Source organism: Emys orbicularis, chromosome 13 (genome assembly GCF_028017835.1).
Source record: "Emys orbicularis isolate rEmyOrb1 chromosome 13, rEmyOrb1.hap1, whole genome shotgun sequence".
In the NCBI taxonomy this organism is placed as follows: domain Eukaryota; kingdom Metazoa; phylum Chordata; order Testudines; family Emydidae; genus Emys; species Emys orbicularis.
This window is the reverse complement of record NC_088695.1, coordinates 18,147,170-18,170,804: the sequence shown is the minus strand read 5'-3', so window position 1 is coordinate 18,170,804 and position 23,635 is coordinate 18,147,170. Positions and strand designations below refer to the sequence as shown.

The 23,635-nt window shown below is 51.3% G+C and overlaps 2 protein-coding genes across 2 annotated transcripts in view; one reads left to right on the top strand and one right to left on the bottom strand.

Annotated features, from left to right (window-relative positions):
• Window positions 1-23,635, top strand: part of LOC135887539 (zinc finger protein 850-like) — a 437,015-nt gene that overhangs the window by 226,846 nt on the left and 186,534 nt on the right. The gene's annotated exons all lie outside the window — the stretch shown is intronic.
• LOC135888087 (butyrophilin subfamily 1 member A1-like) overlaps window positions 1-23,635 on the bottom strand; it is a 69,883-nt gene that overhangs the window by 12,309 nt on the left and 33,939 nt on the right. Inside the window, exons 4-10 of the mRNA XM_065415898.1 lie at window positions 18,874-18,990; window positions 12,036-12,068; window positions 11,698-11,730; window positions 11,577-11,609; window positions 4,565-4,585; window positions 2,340-2,345; window positions 2,209-2,235 (exon numbers count right to left, since the gene is read on the bottom strand). Of these exons, the coding sequence (XP_065271970.1) occupies window positions 2,209-2,235; window positions 2,340-2,345; window positions 4,565-4,585; window positions 11,577-11,609; window positions 11,698-11,730; window positions 12,036-12,068; window positions 18,874-18,990 (270 nt within the window). The remainder of the gene's footprint in view (window positions 1-2,208; window positions 2,236-2,339; window positions 2,346-4,564; window positions 4,586-11,576; window positions 11,610-11,697; window positions 11,731-12,035; window positions 12,069-18,873; window positions 18,991-23,635) is intronic.

The following is a 23,635-nucleotide window of genomic DNA, read 5'->3' as shown; positions in this document are numbered from 1 at the left end:
CAGGGTGTTTGCAGGGCCACCCTGAGCCAGCTGAGGGAGTGTGGAAGAGGGATATGAGAAGGGGGTGATGATGGGAGGCTCAGGATCCCTACAGGCTCAGGGACATGAGATGGCCCAGGCCCATCTGTGACCAGGCCCAGTGGACACAGACTGCACTGGGCTGGGTGCAGTGAGGGGGGAGAGGAGCAGAGATGGGGAGGGGAGCAGGGATGAAATGAACCAGAGCCTAGGTTGGTGCCTGGAAAGAGCATCTGGCCTTCCTGACTCTTGCCTTGCCCTGCGATTCTGTTCTGATCGTTGCCACCCAACTCCTTCTCCTCACCACCCTGGATGCCTCACACCCACTGCCATCCCCTTCATTAGCTCCACTCCTTGTCCTCCCCTCCCAGGCTCTGCCCTGCTCACCCCTCACCCCCTGCTGCTCCCCCACTACTAGCCCCACTCACCCTCATGCTCACTTTGTTCCCTTCTCCCACCAGCTCCCCCTACACTCCGAACAAACTCCTTTCATGGTTAAAGTGCTGTCCTAGGAACCAGCAGATCTAGGCCCAGGTTCACCACAGGCTGCCCGTGTCACCTTGGACAAGTCACTGAGTCTCTCTGTGTTTCAGTTCCCCAGCTGTGAAATGGGGATAATCGTCATGGGCGGTGGGTAAAATAAGCCAGGCTCTGGCCCTGCCCATGTGCCACACTCTTCCCCAAGCCATTGCCCAAGCCGGCGGGAGCTCAGCTTTGCCGCTGGCCAGAGGCTAACAACCCGGCACTGGGGGCGGTGCTGAGGCCAGCCAGCAATTGGGCTCTGGGGGCCGGCACTGGGGGCGGTACGGTGCTGGTGTTGACCAGTGGCTCAGGACAGTTTGACCAGGGTTCCTCTGGCCGCTGGGGGGGGGGGGGGCAGGCACATTCAGGGCACTGGTTGACAGGGGGGAGCGGACATTTGGGGCTCCAGCAGATGGGGGTTGGGGTGGATGGGGCCCTGGGCAGAAGGGGCTGGGCTGTGTGGCTAGCTTCCCCAAAGGGGGGGCTCACATGCTATCCATGATAATCATCCTCCCTTCCCCCATCCTGTATCCATCTGGTCTATTCAGACTGGAAGCTCTTTGGGGCAGGGATGGTCTGTTCTGTGTTTTACAGCTCCCAGCACCAGGGCCCTGAGCGTGGCTGGAAACTCCAGGCCGTCCTGCACTGCAAATAATATCAGTGTGTTTAGGGTCAGATTGTGCCACACTGACTCACGCTGGGCAGCCCCTCGAGTTCCATCGCGCCAGGGTGGCAGAATCCGGCCTTTAACTCAATAAAAAATTCTATTTGTTTTATGCTGCCCTCAGATTTCCCAGGTGCTGCAGATGTTCCTGTTGAAGCCTGCACCTGGGGTGTGGAGTTGTCATGGGGGAGCTGGAGTGTGGACAGCCGAGCAAGGGACAGTCAGGGCTTGTGGTCCAGGGGAGAGGAGGGGAGGGGATGCTTCTCCTCTTTCCCTTGGAAGTAACTTTAAGGGTTTGTCTACACAGGGAAAAGCCCTGAGTGGCTAGTGCAGAACAGCTAGTCAGCACTGACTGCCTGTGCGGACACTCTGATTCCATGCTAAGAGTGCCCTTGTCTGCTTTGGGTTAATCCACATTGGAACTGAGTGCCCTCACCCCCTGCTGCAGACTGAGTGCAGAATAATAGCGTCCACACAGGGAGTTAGAGCAGAATAGCTTTAAATTCACACCCTCACTGTTATGGTGCAGAACAGCGATTCCACACTAGCCATGCTGGGCTCTTCCCCATGAATTTCCCACGCCACAAGCCCTCAGTGTGGGGAGAGGAGGCTTAAATTCCTTGTTCCCCACCCCAGCAACCCTTCTAGAGCCACCAGCTGCCCCTCTGCCCTCCATCCACTCTCTGCCACTGCATCCAGCAGGGTTGGATAAGCTCATCAACTGGATGTTTCTGCCAAAAAATGGTGAGCAGTGAAATAAATAATTAATTGACTAGAGGCTATAACATAGCAACAGAGAGCAGTTAAACAATTGCCTGTGGCACCAGCTTCCCCCTCACAGCAGGGTGTGTGTGTGTGTTCTCTCTCTCTCTAACTTTCACATGGACAATGACATTTTGCCCCACCCCTTAGTTACTGTGAGAGCTGTGAGAGGACTGCGCAGGGATCGAGTATCCCAGGGGAATGGGTCTGAGAGTGACTGCGGCAGTATCAGTGTTAGTTACCTGCGTATCCTCGGGCTCTGGCGAGTCCTGAAATAATCAGACATGAGAATTTACACAAACGAAATGCAGCCTCAGCAAGTAACAGACTCAACAAGTCACACACTGTGAAAAACAAACGACACGGAGCTTACCCAGTTCTGCCAGAGGGTCCATGGGAATGAGAGGAGAGAAGGGAAAAAAGAACATAAATGAATCAATAGGAGAGATTCTCAGTAACAAAAGTGCCCAGTTCTAAACCCACATTACATTGGCCTCAGTGGAAATTTTGCCTGAGTAAGGACAGCAGGATTGGGCTCCTAATCAGTAGTTAGGGCTTCTCCTTTATCGCACCTGATCCCACAAAACCTCCCCGCAGAAATCAATGGGGCTGCACCTGTGGGGATCACTCATGTGAATCAGGGGGGCAGATAAAGGGCCCGGTTCTCTCCCTGCTCCGGTGACTGTGTGCTGGGATGGTGCAGACTGGCTGGGACCAGGCCCTGGACATCAGAGAATTCCCCTGGTGTAGGGAGAGCCCAGCTGGGCTAAAACAGCGTAACTGGCTCCTGTGCCAATTGCCCCCCTCATCCTGGTGTAGGGGGCATGTCAGGGCTGGGACTGAGGGGCTGGGGTGTGTGTGCTGGGGCAGGGCAGGGCACATCACCAATTCTCAGGGACCACAGCCAGCTGGAATCAGAGCAGCCCCTGGGGTAGCCTGAGAACCAGGGAGCCATAACCAGCTCCCGCCCTGCCCCCACCCCCCACCTCAAGCAAGTCCTGGCCCTGCAGAGAACCTGGGCCTGCAGCTCAAAGAACTCTTCCTTCATAAGTGTCTCCATCATCTGGGTGATGCTGGTGACCCAAAGGGGTGCTGAGCTCCTACAATTCCTGCCAGCTTCAGTGTGATAAGACCCATGTGCCTGATCCTACAGCTGCTGTGTGTGGTGTGTGGAAATCAATAGGGCTCAGAGGGCCCAATCCTGCTCCAAGGAAACCTATGTGTGCGGGAGAACATCCATGGAGAGTTCTCAGGGTGGGCCCTATTCATGTAAACTAATTATTGTTCTCGTTACAGGGTGTCTCTGGTGTCAGTAAGTGAAGTGTGTTTGTTTGTGTTTAAGACTGTATTTCCAAGGGTTAATGTGAAAAATAAAACTATTAATATTAGGGTTACCAGGTGTTTGGTTTTTGACTGGAACACCTGGTCGAAAAGGGACCCTGGCGGCTCTGGTCAGCACTGCTGACTGCGCCGTTAAAAGTCCAGTCGGCGGTGCAGTGGGGCTAAGGCAGGCTCCCTGCCTGCCCTGGCTCTGTGTGACTCCTGGAAGCAGCCAGCATGTCCCTGCGGCCCCTAGGCACAGGGGTGATCAGGGAAGCTCTGCGCACTGCCCCTACCCTGAGTGGCGGCTCCATAGCTCCCATTGGCTGGGAACCAGGGCCAATTTGAGCTGCGGGGGCAGTGCCTGCGGGCGCTGAGGCACCTGGCCGACCCTGCGCCTAGGAGCCGGACATGCTGGCTGCTTCCAGGAGCTACGCAGAGCCAGGACAGGCAGGGAGCCCCGCTGACTGGGAGATGCCTCAGGTAAGTGCCGCCAGGTTGGAGCCCGTACCCCAAACCCTCTCCAGCACTCCAACCCCCGGCCCCAGGTCAGAACCCTCTCCTGCACCCTAGCTCCCTCCCAGAGCCCACACCCCAAACCCCTGCCCCAGACCTGAGCTCCTACCGGCACCCAAACTCCCTCCTGGTGCCCACACCCCCTCCCACGCCCCAAACCCCTGCTCCAGCCTTGAGCCCGCTTCCACACTTCAAACCCCTCGGCTCCAACCCTGACCCCCTCCTGAACCCCAAACCCCTCATCCCAGAGTCCACACACCCCAGCTGGAGCCTTCATCCCCTCCTGCACCCCTGCCCCAGCCCAGAGCCCCCTCCCACACCCTGAACCCCTCATTTCTGGTCCCACCCCAAAGCCCGCACCCACAGCCAGAGCCATCACCCCCTCCTGCACCCCAAACCCTTGCCCCAGCCCAGTGAAAATGAGTGACGGTGTGGGAGAGCAAGGGACGGAGGGAGGGGAGATGTAGTGAGTGGGGGCGGGGCCTCAGAGAAGGCGCAGGGCCTAGGGGGTAGAGGTGGGGAAGAGGGTGGGGCAAGAGTGTATGGTATTGTGCCATTGGCAACTGTAGTTAATATTCATATTTCAATACCACAAATTTTCCATTCATTATTTCTGGATAATATCTGGATTTCCCATTGTCATGTACGTTACCTGTCTCAGTAACACATTCATTTTTTACACTAACATTTCTTTGCACACACAGCTCTGAGTGTTCCTTTTCCAATTTAAAGCATAATCAAAACTAGTAAAAACACACGTACCTTTCACTGCCTCGTATTCCCCTGGAAAGTAAAAGACATCCTGAGTTAACGTTGAGTCTCAAAACGTAATGGGAAATAGTCAAACATCTCCCTCACTGGTGATACGAATGTTTTGCAAGATTTGTCCATAAGATGCTAGGCAGAGCACAGCACAGGAGCCGGCTTCTTATGGCGGCAGGGACCCAAGCTGTCCTGCCCCAGCTGTTACATATACTTGTTATACACCTCAGACACTGCACAGGTAAACCTGGGCCAGAGAGCAGGGCTTCCTGGCTCCACCTCACTACTCTCTCACTACTCCCATATTGATCCCTGAAACTCTCCCCACCCGCTCCTCTTTATCCCCTGTCCTCTGCACAGACACGCACACCTTTAAGTAGGGTTACCAATTTTGGTTGGATGTATTCCTGGAGATGTCATCACATGACATAATCTTTAATTGAAGATTAATCTTTAATTCCTGGAGACTCCAGGGGAATCCTGGAGGGTTGGCAACCCTACCTTTAAGCCCCACCCGATGTCATACCTGCATATCCCATGGCCAGTCTCCTGCCTCTCTCCACATTGTTATTTGCATTCCAGTTGCATCTAGAGGTCACACTCAGGGCTGGACCCCACAGCCAGGGCTGGATTAACTCTCTTGGGGGCCTGGGGCTAGTTGATTTTGTGGGGCCCCCTATGCTCTGGGTTGGGCCAAAAATGAGGGGTTCAGTGTGTGGGAGGGGGCTTCGGGGAAGGGGTGTGGCAGGGGTCTGTGCGGGAGGTAGGGTGCAGGAGAAAGCTGGTGCTGGGGGGTCTGGAAGGGAGGGAGAGTGCAGGAACAGGGTGGGGGGGTGGGGGTGTGGGGTCTGGGAGGGAGGAAGGGATGTAGGGTGCTGGAGCAGGCTGGGGGGGTGGGGGGTGGGGCTGGGAGGGAGAAAGGAATGTAGGATGCTGGAGCAGGCTGGGGGGTGGGAGTGCAGGGTCTGGGAGGGTTCAGGAGCAGGCTGGGGGGGATCTGGGAGGGAGGGTTCAGGAGTGGGCGGGGGGTGGGAGTACGAGGTCTGAGGGAGGGTGCAGGAGTAGGCTGGGGGGGTCTGGGAGGGAGGAGGTGGGAGGGGGTGGAGGTGGGGGGTCTGGGAGGGAGGTAGGGTGTAGGAGTAGGCTAGGGGTGGGGGGGCGGGGTCTGGGAGGGTATAGGAGGGGGCTGGCATGCGGGGCGCTTACCTAGCGTTCCCACTTGGTGTGGGGGAGGGACACCTGCAGGCACCGCCCCCCACAGCTCCCATTCGCCCTGATTCCCAGCCAATGGGAGCGGCGGGGGCGGAGCGAGCGAAGCACTGGGAGATGGTGCTTCCCTGCACTAGTGGTGACGCGACTCCAGCCCGCTTCCCTTCCCCCCCCCCCCCCCCCCGCCAGGCAGAGCTGGCCAAGAATGCACCACGGAGGGGCTTTAGTGGCTGCAGCCCGGGCCCCCACGCTTAGCCCGGGGCCCTGGGCTATAGCCCCTAAAGTCCCTTTCTTAATCCAGCTCTGCCCACAGCACTAGGACCTGTACACACACACTCCAGACTGTAAGAGACACAATCCCTATTCCAAAGAGTTTACAGTCTTGGGGCCTGACCCTGAAAATATTTATGCCCCGGTCTAACTTTACCCACAAATCTCCTCCTTTCCCGACCCACCCCTCTAACTGCTGCCCCATCTCCCTCCTCCCTTCTGTCTCTGAACTCAGTGAAACCAGTCTGCAAACAATGCTTGTGTCTCCAGCTGTCCTAGCTCCCTTCCAGTCTGACTTCCCACTCCACTCAGACCGCTTTCACTGGGGTCCCTAGTGATCACCCTGGACAAATCTCAGTGCCCACAACCTTATGGTTATTTTTGGTTCCTCCCTCTGCACACCCAGGCCATTTCCAAACACTGCTGCTGCTTCTTGAGTGTTATCTCCAGTATCTGCCCTTTTCTCTCCATCCTTGCAGCACAATCCCTCTCTCAGGCCCTCATTATATCCTGCCACTATTAATGCAACATCCTCTTCTATGGCTCCCATATGCACCCACTGTCCCCCTTCTGTCCACAGAAGCCACATCTAACAAAGTGACAGTCCCTGGCCCAGGGAGCTCACCCTCTGCATGGCAGACCGGGTACAACAGGGGGATGAAATAGACAACTGGGGTGAAGGGGTTGGGAGGGGGAGGTAACGATAAAAACAAACGAAAGCCCAGCTCAGCAGGTGCCCAATGCCAGACGAGAGAGATTCCAGGGGCCACAGCACAGCTGGGTTTGGAGGAGGGATGGAAGAGAGAAGGGGGCAGCTTCACAAATACTGAGGGGGTGTTTTTCTGTACACGGAGAGGGAGGGGGAGAAAACACTGAGGTGTTTAAGGGAGAAGCAGACAGGTGGGTGACCCAAGCTGAGGGTGACCAGACACCCCAATATTAGGGACTTTGTCTTATATATGCAATTATACACCCTACCGCAAAAAAACAAAAAACAAAACAAAAAAATCCTGATTTTTCACACTTGCTACCTAGTCAACCTACCTGGGCTGCCAGGAGCAAAAAAAAAAAAAAAAAAAAGCCCAGCAGCAATACGGTGCTGAGGGTGACAACCCTGTGCACCCACCCCTATAACTGGCCCTGCAGGCTGCCATCGCTGGCAGAGGGACGGTGGCGCCAATCGCTCAGTCAGGGTGGGACTAACTGGTGAGGGACCTAAAGGCAATGACAAGGAGCTTGTGCTGGAGCGGTGCTGGAGGGGGCCTCAGTGGAACTAAGTGGTGTATGTGGCAGGAGAGACGAGCCTGAGGGCTGAGCCTAGCAGCCGTGCTTTGGATGGAGCTGAGGGGACAAAGCGGCTGGCATCAAGGCCGGGCAGGAGGAGATCACAGCAGTGGAGGTGTGTGGTGATGAGGTGAACGAGAGCCTGGGATGTCGGGACAGACACAAGAGGCTGTATCTGTGACGTGTTATACAGGCAGGAGCAGGGAAACTGGGGTGAGGTCAGGACGTGCGGGCCCAGCGAGAGGCTGAGTCAGAGACGATGCCCAGATTTCTGGCCTGAGTGACTGGGCGGATGGAGGTATTGTTAGGGTGGCCAACACTGTATTTCAAAAATACAGGACAGTTTTTTCTGTCCCACCCAACTCCCAACCCAGACCAACATCATAGAGTGATTCTCCCAGCCAGGGCAGGGGAAATAGCCCTGGTCCCCTCCCATAAGGAGCCACCTCGAGCAGGCTCAGACCCCAGGCCTCCCACTCTGCTCTGGGCTCCCTGCAGTCAGCTCAGGCCTCACACCCCAGCTCAGGGCTACAATGTCTGGACCACAGGAGGGGCAGAGATCCTGGTACCTAGTTCAGGGGCAGCCCACTGTGCGGGATGGGAGGCAGGGAGGAGGGAGAGCAGCCACAGCCCCCTGCCTCTGGGAGGGCTTATGGTGTTATCCAAAGAGATGAAGAAACTAGGAAGTGAGAAGGGCTCTGAGGGGTGCAGAAGAGATTAAACACTCAGCTGTTGAACCTAAGTTGCCCTCTGGACATTGATGAGGAGACGTCAGACAGGCTGAGATGTGGGAACAGTCTTTAGTGGAGAAAGAGTTTGAGAAACATTGGCGTAGAGGTGGTATCTGATGCCATGCGTGTAGGTAAGAGCTACTAGAGGCAGGGTGTGGAGAGAGGAGAGCAGGGGGCCAAGTACTGGGCTCTGGGGGGTGTTCTCTGAAAGAGGGAGACAGGAAGAGACCAACTCAACAAAACAGACACCAAAGAAGTGATTAGAAAAGCAGGAGGAGAACTGGGAGAGGAGGGAGATGTGAAAGCCAAGGATTTAATGGAGACGAGTGGTCTGGTCAATGGTGTCAGAAGGAGGCGCATGAAGCTAGAGCAAGGAGAATGAGGATCACACAGAAGCCATAGGATCTGTCCAGGAAGGTCATTAGAGACTTTGGCAAGAGCGGTTTCAGGGGAGTGCAGGGGACAGAAGCTGGATTGGAGCAGGTTTGGATGGAATTGGAGGAGAGGAACTCCAGATAGCAATTGTAGACAGAGCGTTCGCTGAGCTTAGAGATGGAAGGCAGAAGGGGCAATAGGTAGACAGGGAACTGGGGTCGGGGATGGAAAGTGTGAAGATGAGTGAGACTACGTGTCACAGGGTGTCTGATCTTTTAAGGGGAGTTGGGTCCAGCCCCACCCTGTGACTAATCAGCTGATGTTGAGGCCAGGGATCAGGTGACGGCTTAAAGATCTCCTTGTCCTCATAAAAGCCTGGCCAGGAAGTCCCTCAGCTAAGGAGAGCTTTGGGGAGCAGGAATACACCTGCAGGACACCCTAGGACAGGGAAAAGAGCCCTGTTCATGTCTGATTGTAACAAAAACATGAAAACAAAGTTTTAACAAGGTTTCAAACAGGAATTTGGACGGGCATCCAAATCTCTGAGGCAGCTTCGAAAACCTCAGCCTCATTGTGTGAAAGGCTGGAAATTCGTAACTCCATTCCCTGCACCAGCCTTCTCGCAGCCACTGTGAGTAGAACTGACCAATGGGTGAGAAATACCTTGTCAGACAGGATAGTGCCCTGCTAACAAGTATAGGCTATAGATTGTGTTTCCTATACCTGTAATGTTGTTTCCAAATCTACACTTGCTTTTATTTGAGTCTCTGTCTCAGGCTCTATTAATTAAACTTCAGTTTGGTTTTACTGTAGACGTGTCTAAGTGCCTGGTGCAAAGGAGTGTGTTGAACCAAGGTGAAGCCACTAAGCGGGGGTGCACTGCTTCCACTGAGGCAGCAGATTGTGCATTGTTGGTGTCCAGGAGGAGACGGGGACTGGGCACTCAAGTGTGACAAAGCTGGGGTGTGAATTGCTAGCCTGCAGAGAGACACAGTGGGGCTCATGGAGCCCGGAGCACAGGGTTTCATGTTGCCTTTAGCCAGTAGCTTTGGGAGAGTTTCCCCCAGTGAGCACAGACAAGGCTCTCACACTGTGAGCAGGTTGCAGCGATTTACCCTGGAGAACTTGTGTAACCCCAAAGGCATCTCAGAGCTCCCGATACAATGAATGGGGAGAAGCAGGCGCCTTAGAATGGGATCCATAGAACCCAGTGTGCTAGGAGCCATGTGAGCCAGCCAATAGGAGAGGCCGACAAGAGGGGTTTGTGCTAAGCCCCGCCCCTCTCCTGACGTTGGTGCCTCTCTCTGCTAGCGATCCACAGCCAGGAGCCCCTCTTCTGGAGCCAGGCAGTGTGTCTGTGAGACAGAGGAAGGCACTGGCCATGCTCCACACAAGATGGCCGAAGGGCAGAGGGGTGTTATAGACTGATTCTGAGTTAATATTTAATTAAAGTGTAACAACTTGAACAAAAGAGACAGAGGGAGCCTCACATCAGAATGTCCCATAGCCCAGTGGTTAGAGCATTGTCCTGAGAGGTAGAAGATCCTTGTTTAAATGCCTTCTCCTCACCTGGCAGAGATGGGGGACTTGAACCAGAGTCTCCCACAGCCCAAGTGGGTACCCTAACCCCCGGGCTAAATGTTACAAGGGAGGCTCAGTGCTTCTCCATCTCCCACCTCATTCTGTGTGCTGTTGGGTGGCCTCTGAGCACATCTACGGGATCAGGCCCCACAAGTGAGCTAGATGCTCCTCCCCTCAGTTTATGTGTCTCCAGGGGCACAGGTGGGAGATAGGTGCCCAGATGTCTATAGCAAGGCAGCCATGTGCTCCACGTGCCCAGAGGCAGAAACCTAGACACTGAGAGAACTTTTACACCAGAGATTAATGCCCCGAGTGTGTTTAGGTGCCTACAGGGTTGGGTTTCAACCAAGTGGGGTTTTGTGGACCATGGTGCCTAAAACTGGGATTGAGAGGCTTATTTCTGGGGTTTCGTTGTAGATCCGGGCCATAATGCACAATGCAATTCCAGATAAAATCTACATTAATGTGGAGTTAAGGCTGAGGGGACGTACTTGTAACTTAAGGGTAAAACACATTACAGGAGGAATCTTTTAATTATTCCCAAACCAAGTGTTATACACCCAGGAAATACAAATTATGGTTAAATTATAAAAGAAATCTATGGTCTAGAAATGCAGCTAAGGCACCTAAACAACCTTAACTCTGCCCTGTAGTAAGATCAGGAGGGGAAAACTGAAAAACATTGTGTGCCTTTACAAATCAGTTTCATTTAATGTAGAACTACACACACTGCTCTGCACTGATCAGACCTGTACGGTTATTGTATGGAGTCACTGCAGGGTGGAGCTGAGGTTGTGGGTGTGCATGGTCACTGAGGGTGAAATCCCTCCCCCCCCATATTACATGGGCATGGAAGGGTCAGAACACAGGGGGTTCCCGGGTGAGGGATCCTGTCAAACACTGGACAAGTCTCTCCGGGTTCATCTACATTGCAAAAAACCTTGTGTCAGTGGGTCTGAGCCTGGGGCAACTGACTCGGGCTTGCAGAGCTCACACTACAGGGCTGAAAATAGCAGTGTAGAAGTTTCTGCTCGGGCTGGCACCTGGGTTCTGAAACCCAGCGATGTGGGAGGGTCTCAGAGCCTGGGCTCCAGCCCGAGTGGGAACGGCTACGCTGCTAGATTTAGCCCTGCAGCACAAGCCCCAGTCAGTTGACCCAGGCTTTGAGACTTGCAGCCACAGGTGGGTTTTTGTACCCATGTCTCCAGCAATGAGACTAACCAAGCTGGGCTGGTGTATTCAGGGCCCTGGGCTCAAGGTGCCATTTCTGTAATTCCCATGGGGTTTATTAGGACAAATGGGCCCTTCACCCTTCAGAGCCTCTTTGTGTCAGTGTGAGCAGCCCTGAGCTCCCTGCTTGGGCTCTGGTGCCAATACGGAGACATTCCTTGTCACTCATTCAAACATGTAACTCCACTTGCTAAAATTGAGCTAAATATGTTAAACAGTGACTCCACTGGCAGTAAATGTGGCTTTCAATTGAGTTAAGTTGGCTCGACTGAGCTGACTTGACTGACTTGACATGAAATCTTCAATGCATCCCATTGGTCCCAGACACTGACCTTTCTGCCTCTTCATCGCAGCTTGCAGGGTCTCTAGGGGGAGAAAAGAGGGAGAGGTGAGACTTCCCCCTGTCGGGTTTATGGGGATAATGTTAATTTTGTAACTGGCCCAGACACTGACCTTTCTCTCGTTCCCGTTCAGACAGCAGGGTCTCTAGAGAGAGAACAGGGTGAGAGGTGATGCATTAATTCATAGATTCCAAGGCCAGAAGGGACCACTGTGATCACCTAGTCTGACTCCTGCATAACACAAGCCAGGGGACTTCCCCACAATAATTCCTACAGCAGATCATTTAGAAAAACACCCAATCTTGATTTACAAATTGCCAGGGCTGGAGAATCCACCACGGCCCTTGGGAAATTGTTCCAATCATTAATTAACAATGGCAAGATTTCACCCTATTTTATTTATGGGGATAAATCTACTGTCAGCTAGTGTAATGGGATCCAAACACTGACCTTTCTCGCTCTCCATCTCAGATCGCAGAATCTCTGGAGGGAGAAAAGGGCGAGAGGGGAGATTTCACCGTTGTGTTTATGGTGCAGTTCCAGATAGTAATATAATTGTGCTGTAACTATGAAAGTGAGGCAGACGGACTGACAAACAGGACACACAGACAGATCTGTCTCAACATCCCTGCACTGACCATCCCTCACTTCCCTCCCCCACCAACCATCACTTCTAGGAGCTGCTCTAAATGTCTCCCCCAGGAGCCATCCCTGCTTTCTGGGACCCGTCACACTCCTATCTGATCTGGCTGTTGCGGGGGAGAGGAGAGAAGGTCTCTTTTTTTATCCAGTTCCCTGTCTCCTCCCCTCTGTGCCCATCCCCTGAAAAGCCCCAGGTCTCCCCAGCTCCTGACTGTGGGGATGGGGAAGGGAAGTGAAGGATAGGAATGGGGCATTGACCTGAGCTGGATAAGGGATAGGGTCTGATTGGCTCCATCATAGGTCAACTCCTGGCCATGTATCATTAGGGTCATGCCCATTCCCTGATCCTAGTGATATCTGGGAACAGCTCCTTCTAGGGCCTGTGTAGATGGGGTGCCCCAGCTAAGAATGGGGAGGAAGGGTCTTTCTTTAGCTGGATGCTTGGGTCAGCATGAGCCAGGGAGGGGTGTGTGGATGGGCCCCTACAGGCATCACCTCTAAGATCAGCTCTTTCCTACTTGGAGCTCATCCACTTGGTGCATTAACCCTGAGGTACCAACACAGCTGGAAATGGAGGAAGCATCATATCTGCCAGTCACTGCTGAGCACAGACTGAGTGAGACCATCTTGTGACCCAGTGTGAGCAGCATCTCAGAACAGCTGTTCAAGTCCTGAGGCTAGGTCTACACTGCAGCGGGGGTCCGACCTAAGATACGCAACTTCAGCTACGTGAATACCGTAGCTGAAGTTGCGTATTTTAGGTCGGCTTACCTAGTGGTGAGGACGCGGGAAAGTCGACCGCTGCCGCGCTGCCGCCGACTCTGCTGCCGCCTCCTGCCGAGGTGGATTTCCGGAGTCGACGGCAGAGCGATCAGGGATCGATTTTACCGCGTCTTCACTAGACGCGGTAAGCCGATCCCCGATAAACCGATTGCTACCCGCCGGATCGGCGGGTAGTGAAGACAAAGCCTAGAGTGTGTTTGTATTATTACAGCATTCTAGCCACACAGCTCACCAGTGCAACTAGTGTGGAGAATTCTCTGAAAGGCCCAGGGAACAAGACAGAGACAGTTAATTTTTCTGATTTTTTTGTGCTTCGAAATAAATCATAGAATCATAGAATATCAGGGTTAGAAGGGACCTCAGGAGGTCATCTAGTCCAACTCCTGCTCAAAGGAGGACCAATCCCCAACTAAATCATCCCAGCCAGGGCTTTGTCAAGTCTGACCTTAAAAACCTCCAAGGAAGGAGATTCCACCACCTCCCTGGGTAACCCAATCCAGTGCTTCACCACCCTCCTAGTGAAAAAGTTTTTCCTAATATCCAATCTAAACCTCCCCCACTGCAACTTGAGACCATTACTCCTTGTTCTGTCATCTGGTACCACTGAGAACAGTCTAGATCCATCCTCTTTGGAACCCCCTTTCAGGTAGTTGAAAGCAGCTATCAAATCCCTCCTCATTCTTCTCTTCTGCAGACTAAACAATCCCAGTTCTCTCAGCCTCTCCTCATAATTCATGTATTCCAGTCCCCTAATCATTTTTGTTGCCCTCTGCTGGACTCTTTCCAATTTTTCCACATCCAAGGGGAAGTCGTGCCTGACTAACCTAATTGCCTTCTATGATGAGATAAGTGGCTCTGTGGATGAGGGGAAAGCAGTGGATGTGTTATTCCTTGACTTTAGCAAAGCTTTTGATACGGTCTCCCACAGTATTCTTGCCGCCAAGTTAAAGAAGTATGGGCTGGATCAATGGACTGTAAGGTGGATAGAAAGCTGGCTAGATCGTCGGGCTGAACGGGTAGTGATCAACGGCTCCATGTCTGGTTGGCAGCCGGTTTCAAGCGGAGTGCCCCAAGGGTCGGTCCTGGGGCCAGTTTTGTTTAATATCTTTATTAATGATCTGGAGGATGGTGTGGACTGCACTCTCAGCAAGTTTGCAGATGACACTAAACTGGGAGGCGTGGTAGATACGCTGGAGGGTAGGGATCAGATACAGAGGGACCTAGACAAATTAGAGGATTGGGCCAAAAAAAACATGATGAGGTTCAACAAGGACAAGTGCAGAGTCCTGCACTTAGGACGGAAGAATCCTATGCACTGCTACAGACTAGGGACCGAATGGCTAGGTAGCAGTTCTGCAGAAAAGGACCTAGCGGTCACAGTGGACGAGAAGCTGGATATGAGTCAACAGTGTGCTCTTGTTGCCAAGAAGGCTAATGGCATTTTGGGCTGTATAAGTAGGGGCATTGCCAGCAGATCGAGGAACGTGATCGTTCCTCTTTATTCGATATTGGTGAGGCCTCATCTGGAGTACTGTATCCAGTTTTGGGCCCCACGCTACAAGAAGGATGAGGAAATATTGGAAAGAGTCCAGCGGAGGGCAACAAAAATGATTAAGGGTCTGGAGCACATGACTTATGAGGAGAGGCTGAGGGAACTGGGATTGTTTAGTCTCCAGAAGAGAAGAATGAGGGGGGATTTGATAGCTGCTTTCAACTACCTGAAGGGGGGTTCCAAAGAGGATGGAGCTCGGCTGTTCTCAGTGGTGGCAGATGACAGAACAAGGAGCAATGGTCTCAAGTTGCAGTGGGGGAGGTCTAGGTTGGATATTAGGAAACACTATTTCACTAGGAGGTTGGTGAAGCACTGGAATGCGTTACCTAGGGAGGTGGTGGGATCTCTTTCCTTGGAGGTTTTTAAGGCCCGGCTTGACAAAGCCCTGGCTGGGATGATTTAGTTGGGAATTGGTCCTGCTTTGAGCAGGGGGTTGGACTAGATGACCTCCTGAGATCCCTTCCAACCCTGATATTCTATGATTCTATGATTCTTGTAGTGTGGGTCCCAAAACTGGACACAGTACTCCAGATGAGGCCTCACCAATGTCGAATAGAGGGGAATGATCACGTCCCTCGATCTGCTGACAATGCCCCTATTTATACAGCCCAAAATGCCGTTAGCCTTCTTGGCAACAAGAGCACACTGTCGACTCATATCCAGCTTCTCGTTTACTGTAACCCCTAGGTCCTTTTCTGCAGAACTGCTGCCTAGCCATTCATTCCCTAGTCTGTAGCAATGTATGGGATTCTTCCGTCCTAAGTGCAGGACTCTGCACTTGTCTTTGTTGAACTTCATCAGCTTCCTTTTGGCCCAATCCTCTAATTTGTCTAGGTCCCTCTGTATCCTATCCCTACCCTCCAGCGTATCTACCACTCCTTCCAGTTTAGTGTCATCTGCAAACTTGCTGAGGGTGCAGATGAGCCCAACATAGCTCTCTCTGAACACATAGACAAATTTTACATATGACTGAAAATGAGTGAATCCTTGTGTGATGGGGAGTATCAACCCTGCACTGGTCCAACAAGGGTTGAACACAGCCTCTGGGTGCAAGAGGCCATGCTTCCTCACCCCTTCTGGACAGGCTCCAACTGGACGCTGGATATACAAGGGAGCAGTTCAGCCCAGTCTGGGCTGACAGAGGAAGAGAGCGTACACATGCTCTGAGCTCCTGCCAGGAAACTGCTAGAGCTGCAGATTGTGGCAGCTGAACACACTGAGTCCACGGCAGGACCCCGGTTGACCGCAGAGACAGAGGAAGACAGATGGCTGTTGCTGGTGGAGGAAATGCCATCACTGGAATCATGGGTGGGAAGCAGCCCAGGAAGATTATTTGTTTAGTTTGGAACCTGCATCTGAAACCAGGGCTACTGGTTTCATAGGGCCCTGGGTTGGGACCCAGTGGAGCAGGGTGGGTCTGGGTCCCCCTATCCCTTCCTCCACCTACCACTGGGTGCAGGGGCCACCCCAGGGATTGGGTGCTTATGCCTGAGATGGTGACTATTGGGCACTGCTACTGGAGGCTAGAGCCACTGGTTGTTAAAGCCCCTGGTTGATTGACTTTCACTGCTAGGCCTTGCTGTCCTGAGGATAGGGGCAGCCATATTGAGGGCAAGGGCAGCCCCATATATTCTGGTCACAGGGTCTCTCTGCCCTCCACACCCATCCTGCCTAGGTGCTCACTATGATGGGATTGCTTGCCCAAATGATCACTTTTGGCTGACTGATTTAGTTGGGGATTGGTCCTGCTTTGAGCAGGGGGTTGGACTAGATGACCTCCTGAGGTCCCTTCCAACCCTGAGATTCTATTATTCTATGTGGGATCCCCCATCTCCTTGTTATTGGGGCAGGAGGAACAAAGGGTTGTTATCTTTGGTGTCGTGGGTGAATGTGCACTTCATCAGACTTCCGTTGTTGTTATGACTTCCGTCTGATGAAGTGGGAATTCACCCACGAAAGCTTATGCTCCAATACTTCTATTAGTCTTAAAGGTGCCACAGGACCCTCTGTTGCTTTTTACAGATTCAGACTAACACGGATACCCCTCTGATACTATCCTTGGTGTGTGAATCAAGGGCAGCAGAACTGTACTTGGCATAACTGATTGAAGGACTCACCTTCAAGTAAATGGCACTCGCTAGGCAGGGGACATGGGCTCCAAAGCCTAGTGAGGTTGGCCAGCCAGCCAGCCAGCTATTTGATCCTTTTGCTCTGCTGTGTAATAACAAAGTTAATTTGGACTCAATTGAGAGTTTTGTTATACACCCTAGAGCTGAAATCACTGATAGATCTAACTGTTAGACCTGCTTTGGGACAGTGTCTCTGATGTAAGAGACTTCCTAGTGTGCACCAGCCAGTGAGGCTCCCACACTTTAACACTGAAATCATGACAGCTGTGTTAAGTGGGGGGGACCTGATAACATCCTGGTGGATTGGGGTAGCAATTGGCCAGCAGGGTGGCTGGGGAAGAGAAGCAGAGTGCCAATTGTCTGGCAGGGTAGCGGGTGAAGAGGCACAGTGATTGGCCAGCACGGTGGCTGGGGAAGAGGAGTGGCAAGCTTTTGCCTGGGCAGCAGAGCTACTAATGTGCCTGCTTACCCCCTCTCCACCCAGGGTGGGAGGTGAACTCTGCAGATGCACCTCTGGACCCTGGGTCTGCACTGACCCAGAACAACAACTGTGAGTGGGGTGCAGAGAAGGGATGGGCATGTTAAAGGGACATTTGGTTGCTGGACTTAAGAACCTGAGGGGAAAAGGACACTGCCTGAGTCTTTGGCTCATTGTTTATGTTTATGAACCCTGTTTGTGGTGTTTTCCCAAATTAATGCTGGGTTATTTCCCTCCTTTCATTAAAAGTTTATTTCTACACTGAGACTTTGTGCTTGCAAGAGGGAAAGTATTGCCTCCTAGAGACACCCAGAGGGTGGTATATAATTGTCCCAGGTTACTGGGTGGAGGCTCACGCTGGTTTTGTGTTGCATTGTTGAAGAGAATCCCCTAGATATTGCACCTGGCCCTTGTTGCTGCCAGTTCCAACAGGCAGAAGGCTTACAGGTGACAGTTCTAAAGGTACAACACCCAGTTCCAGCTTTCACACGTACAAAGCAGAGCTCCTTTCTGCTTCTCTGAATTACCTGCTCCCGTCCGCACTGGGAAATTGTTGGAACAGACATTTCCCCTTCCCAATTCTTCAGATACTTGTAAATTCCCACACAGCACTTCAGGCGAGAAAGCCCTGGCTGGGACTTTCACAGCTGTCTTGGGGGTTTGCACACTTGGTGCCCATTAATTTAAACAAAAATCGAGTATTCAGATCCCTTAGGAAGCTTTGAAAACCCCAGCATTGCTAGAAATGGCCAGATCACTAAAGGCCAATTTCTGCCCCTTGTGATCAGAGGAAAACCTACAGCTGAGCACTTGTACTACAATAGAGAGTTTATTGCCCTGCCCTGTAGCAGGATCTCAGGGCTTATCTACACCTACAGCACTGCAGCTGCACCAGTGCAGATGCGCCGCTGGAGCGCTTAGTGGAGACGCTACCTACGCCGAGAGGAGAGCCTCTCCCATTGGGGTAGGTACTCCACCTCCCCGAGACCTAGGTCAGTATCACTGAGTTGCTCACAGGTGAGGATTCCCCACACCCCCGAGCGAGGGATGTAGTTATACCGACAGAAGTGAGCAGTGTAGATCCACCCTCAGGCTGAGCGTAGCAAGTTTCAGCGCAGTAACTTGCCAGTGTAGACAGGCTCCCAGCACTGGGAGCTACGCCCCTCGTGGAGTGGTTTTCCTAGAGCGCAGGGAGAGCTCTCTCTGAGCGCTGGTGCGTGACCACACTGTAGATAAGGTTATTGCTAACCTCTCCATTATCACTACTTTCCCATTTGCAGCTCTTACTCATCTGGATGGGGAGGGGCATGCACAGACTGGGAGGGCGGGGGGGCAGAACTGGAACTGAAGAAATCCCCTCTCTCCTCTTACTTTCTGTTAGTTTTTTCTTGCTAAGTTACACATGTCAGCGCTCCAAGCCCAGCTCACTGAGCCCCACCCGGGTGTTTCAATGTAAGCAGGGCTGATCCCCGTGGAATGGTTCAGAATCCCATTCGATTGGGATCCTTTAGTGAGCGTTGAAGGGGTGAAGCCATTTGACACTTCTCAGCTCAAATGTGAAGTCATTGTTCACCCTCCTCCCGCCGCCCATTGCCTGAAACTCTTCTGAACATGGAATCAAAGCCCCTTGATCCCGGTATCTTTACTTTTGTTTCTCATTTTTATCTCTCCCTCCACCCAAATTCCCCCCTCTCGTTACTTCACCTGTTGCTCGGTGTCGCCTCCAGAAGCAGTAACCAGCCAGGGCCATGAGAACAGCCAGGAGAGCCAGGATCACCCACAGAGCCACTTTCGAGGGATTGACCCTTGGGAAAAACAGCTCTGCAAGAGAAAGTGCCATTGACTTGGGAGCAAACAGGCGCAGAATGAAGGCAGGACGCTGCGACAGTGGTAACACCGTGATTAGTTAAAAGACTCTCACAGGGAAATACACCGTGAGATGTGGCTCCTTTGTGCTTTATTATTGAGTCAATGAAAGTCCAGGCTTTATTCTTCTTACTGATCAAGGTTCATTAGTGGGAGGGGGGGTGTTGGAGGTGGGAGGGGGCAGGGACAGGGTGGAGCTCTGCTGTGTTACATCAATCCCCCACTGGCATAAATTCAGGTATTCCCTAGGCTGCTCTAACTGATCCCCAAGCTGCAGCCAGTGCAGACTGGCCCTCTGAATCAGAGAGTTGTGACCAGTCCCTGACACCCCCAACTCCCCTGTGCTCAGAGGGGCTCAGCCACATGAGAGAGTCTGGCCCAAAATATGTTATTGCAGGATTTTAATACAAACAAAACCTGAGCCTGGAGAGTCAGATTAAAAATTCCTCCAGATTCCTCTTCCCTGGGCCCTGGGATGATGCTGGCAACAGGGTCCTTGCTATGTGATTAGTGCAGTGTATTGAAAACTGTGTAGAAATCACAAATTGTCCCTCTGAATCCTGGGGGGTTTTCTGTTGCTGCTTGCAGGCTAGGGGGCTCTGTAAGGAGCATGCAGTGTGGGGCCTCTGCAGTCACTCTGCACAGAGCCGGGTGGGCTGTGTTCTGCCTCTGTGCCTCAGGGAGCAGCCTGCTTTGTCTCTCTCTGTATTTGGCTGTTGTGTGTTAGAGTTCTGGATTCCTGGGAATAAAGCAGCATTACATTGCACCCTTCCAGGAAAAGTATTTGTTTTGTTTCTCACTCTCTGTGGGTATGCTGTGAACACAACAATCATGTGATACCGGGCACACCATACGCTTATCAGCAGTGCAGTACTATGAGATCTCAGATGAATAGTGATTAACATATGCAACATCGTTATTATTAGAGTGATGAACTACTCATTCTGTATTAACAAAGTTATTTGGTAGATAATAATACAGAAAAATATGAACCTTTTTTCTAGAAATCAAGATGCTTTTTAGCTAAAAGTTTGTTTATGCATGTTTTGGGCCTGATCCTTTAGTGTTAGCACTGCCAAAAACTCTCACCAGCCTGGTTATGCAGGGAAGGTAGGACCCGTCCCATTATGTGACCGTGGAATAAAAAAACACAATGTACATGCATGGCCGATGCTGGCTGTGGAGCTCTCTGATTACTGCCTTCTGAGCAATTAAGTACAAGTTACAACCTGATCCTCAGTTATGACTTGGGCAAAACTCTGGGATTTTGCCAGAGTCTGAACTACAGGACGGGGCCCATAGTGCAGCTCCCACATTGATGTGGGAGTTTCAGATGTCATCTAAGTAGCGATGCTCAGACCATATCCAGGGCTCTCTTGTGCTAGTCAGGAAAAATGACTTCATTAGCCAGATTTTCATAAATACTCAGCACCACAGAATGTCAGGGTTGGAAGGGACCTCAGGAGATCATCTAGTCCAATCTCCTGCTCAAAGGGGGACCAATCCCCAGACAGATTTTTGCCCCAGATTCCTAAATGGCCATCTCAAGGATTGAACTTACAACCCTGGGTTTAACAGGCCAATGCTCAAACCATAGAGCTATCCCTCCCCACCCAGCAGCTCTCACTGAGAAGAAAGGAGAATTCCCTCCCACACCCCCACTGAGAACTGCGATGGTCACAGCACACACAGAGAAGTTAGACACAGACATCAATACTCTTGCTGGAAGGTTGCAGTGTAACATGACTTTATTCCTTAGAATCCAGAACATTAACCCACAAGAACCCCACAATGGAGTCTCTAAGGCAGCGGGCACAGTTCATCCCACCTTGCTTTACGTAACACTGTGACACACTGCACCCCATATAAAACCCTGAACCCCCATGTTCACCACTGTTATATGGTTATGATATATTTTGTACAAAGTATGCCTTGTGAAGTATCATTTGAAATCCATAATTTACTGAATATCATTGTTCTGTTAAAATGTGTACGTTAACATTGTATGTGGAGCTATGAGATTTTACTATGTTTGTTAGTGAAATGTGTTGTAATTCTGGGGAATGCCCACAGACTAGCTCCTCAGAGACAACAAAGAACTGACGACAGGTGATGGAAAGCTATTAACTGCTGAGGCAACCATTCACCATCAGGGGGACTGTAAACAAAAGATTTGCATATCATCCCCAGTGACATCTCAAACGTCACGTACACAGATGGTGAGTACAAGAAATGTACAGTTCTCCTGATAGACTCTTTGACTCTCACATACACAGGGGACTGTTTTGTCTACACCCCAGTGGGGAGTAATCTCTTGAAGAGAGGAGGAGGGTATAAAATAATAGAGAGTGATCTTCACATTACCTCTCCTCCCCCATCTCTACTCACAGCAATAAGATTGCTTGAAAGTCAGTAGGAGCATCATTGAACTGTGTGTGGGGAGGGCAGGGGAGAGTTGGTCCTAGCTGGAAGGCTTTCCAGTTAGTTTGGACTGCAGTAAGTGTTTGGGTGTGAGAAACCTTTTTGCTTTCAAATCTTACTTAGCTTGGTAAAATTTAGGAATTAATTTTTGGTTTTATTTTTTATTTCTTTTGTAACTAATTCTGACCTTTATGCCGTATCCCTTATTATCACGTAAACTCTATCTTTCTCTAGTTAATAAACTTGTTTTATTGTTTTACCTAAACCAGCGTGTTTTGATAAAGTGTTTGGGAAATCTCTACTCAGGTTAACAAAGGCACCAGCAGAATCATTTCCTTTGATGAAATGACTGACTATTAATGAGCTTGCATTGTTCAGTAGTGTGCTGGACACTACAGGATGCACATTTCTGGGTGCGAAGCTGGGGAATTTGCGAGTGTCACCCTATATGTAGTTCATAAGTGGCTGGGGAAGCATTCATGTCACTTTGCTGGGAGTGACTTTACTTGCTAATGGCTGTGTGTGTGCAGAGCCCAGAGAGGCTGCTTTTCACTAGCAAAGCTGTGTAACAGGCACCCTTGGCTGGAGAGTTGAAGGGACACAGCAGTTCAACAGTCCAGACTGTACCCTAGGGCATGTCACAAACAGGACTTTACTTCTTAGAATCCAGAACCATAACACACAAGAAACCAAACCAGAGAGGGGAGGCTGCTCCCTAAGGCAGTGGGCATCTTGCTTTACATTGGCTTGTCTATAGGAACAGTTAGTGCGCGGCAGGCTGGGATGTAAATGCACCTTGCACTAGCCTGCTGCGCACTAACTGGCTGTGTGCACCGTGCGACTGTGCACTACAAGTTCCCTGGTGCATTTTGATCTGTTCCCGTTTCAGAACAGGGTAGAACAAAGCACACTGCAGAATTACTAGTGTACCTAGCAGGGTCCACATGGACAGTTAGTATGTGGCAGGCTAGTGAGAGGCAGATTTACACCCCAGCTTGCCACAAACTAACTGTTTCTGTAGACTCGCAGGATTTTCTGCAGAGCCCTCCGGTCTGCGAATAGGACCTGGCAAACACCCCTCTCTTAAAGTGATAGCTTGAAATTCCAACATAGTCCACACTACACCACAAGAACAAAGGAGAATTCCCTCCCCCACCCCTACTGAGAAGAATGATGATTGCTGGTGTGACATTACACTCCATATTCTTAATGAAAATATGCTTATGGTATGGATATGACATAACTGAGTTGTACTTTATGCAAGACAGTCCCTGTGAGGTATCATTGGAAAGGTTATGATTTACTGATATGATTATCCCATTTGTATCCATGTATCATTTTTGTATCTGAAGATAGGAATATTGACTATGTATCTGTATTCCAACTATGCTACTTTGGGTGACGGCCACTGCTAACACTTCAGGTACAACAATGGAGAAGCCAGACAGGGCCAATGGCCCATCAGTGAGGACAATGGACTGTGAAAAGGCTTGGCCTTCCTGCGGATGCTTCATACTGCCACTGATGGACGCTGTGATGCTACAGAGTCAGGTGACCTGGTCACCTGATACTAACCTCCATTTTGGACTGCTGAACTTTTCCACTGGGGGGTGGGAAATCAAACAAAGGATTCCTGCCTTATCAAAATCCTATATAAGGTGGGGGATGGAAACAATCAAGGTCTTCAGTTCATGTCTCCTCTTCCTCCCCACTGTCACACCCCAAGGTCCCCTCCCTCAGGGAGTCCCCTGGGAAGGCAAATTAGCATGGTATATTGCTAACGCTGTTGCTAGCATTGCAAAGCATTTTGGGGAGGGTTAAAAATGCATGAATGGAGACTGGAAGTTTCCTTTTTAGGTATGAGAGGCCGAGACGGGAGGCAGAAGAAGAGCAGGAAACGGGTTAACTTACCACTTTAGCTTGCTTAGCCTTAGGTTGAAAATAGGACATATGAAAATAGGACAATATGACAATAGACCATAGCTCACAGCTGGCCCTGGCTGTGAGCTGAGAAAGACGGGGGCTTAAAAGCTGCCCAAGCGGCTGTAAAAAAAAAAATCCAACTACACAGACTTGCACCTGCAGAACAGCCAAGCCAATGAAAAAGAAAACAAAGCCCAGGGCTGCAAAGTCTGAAAACACAGACGAGACAACAAGAGGGGGAGCCGAGCCAGGCTCC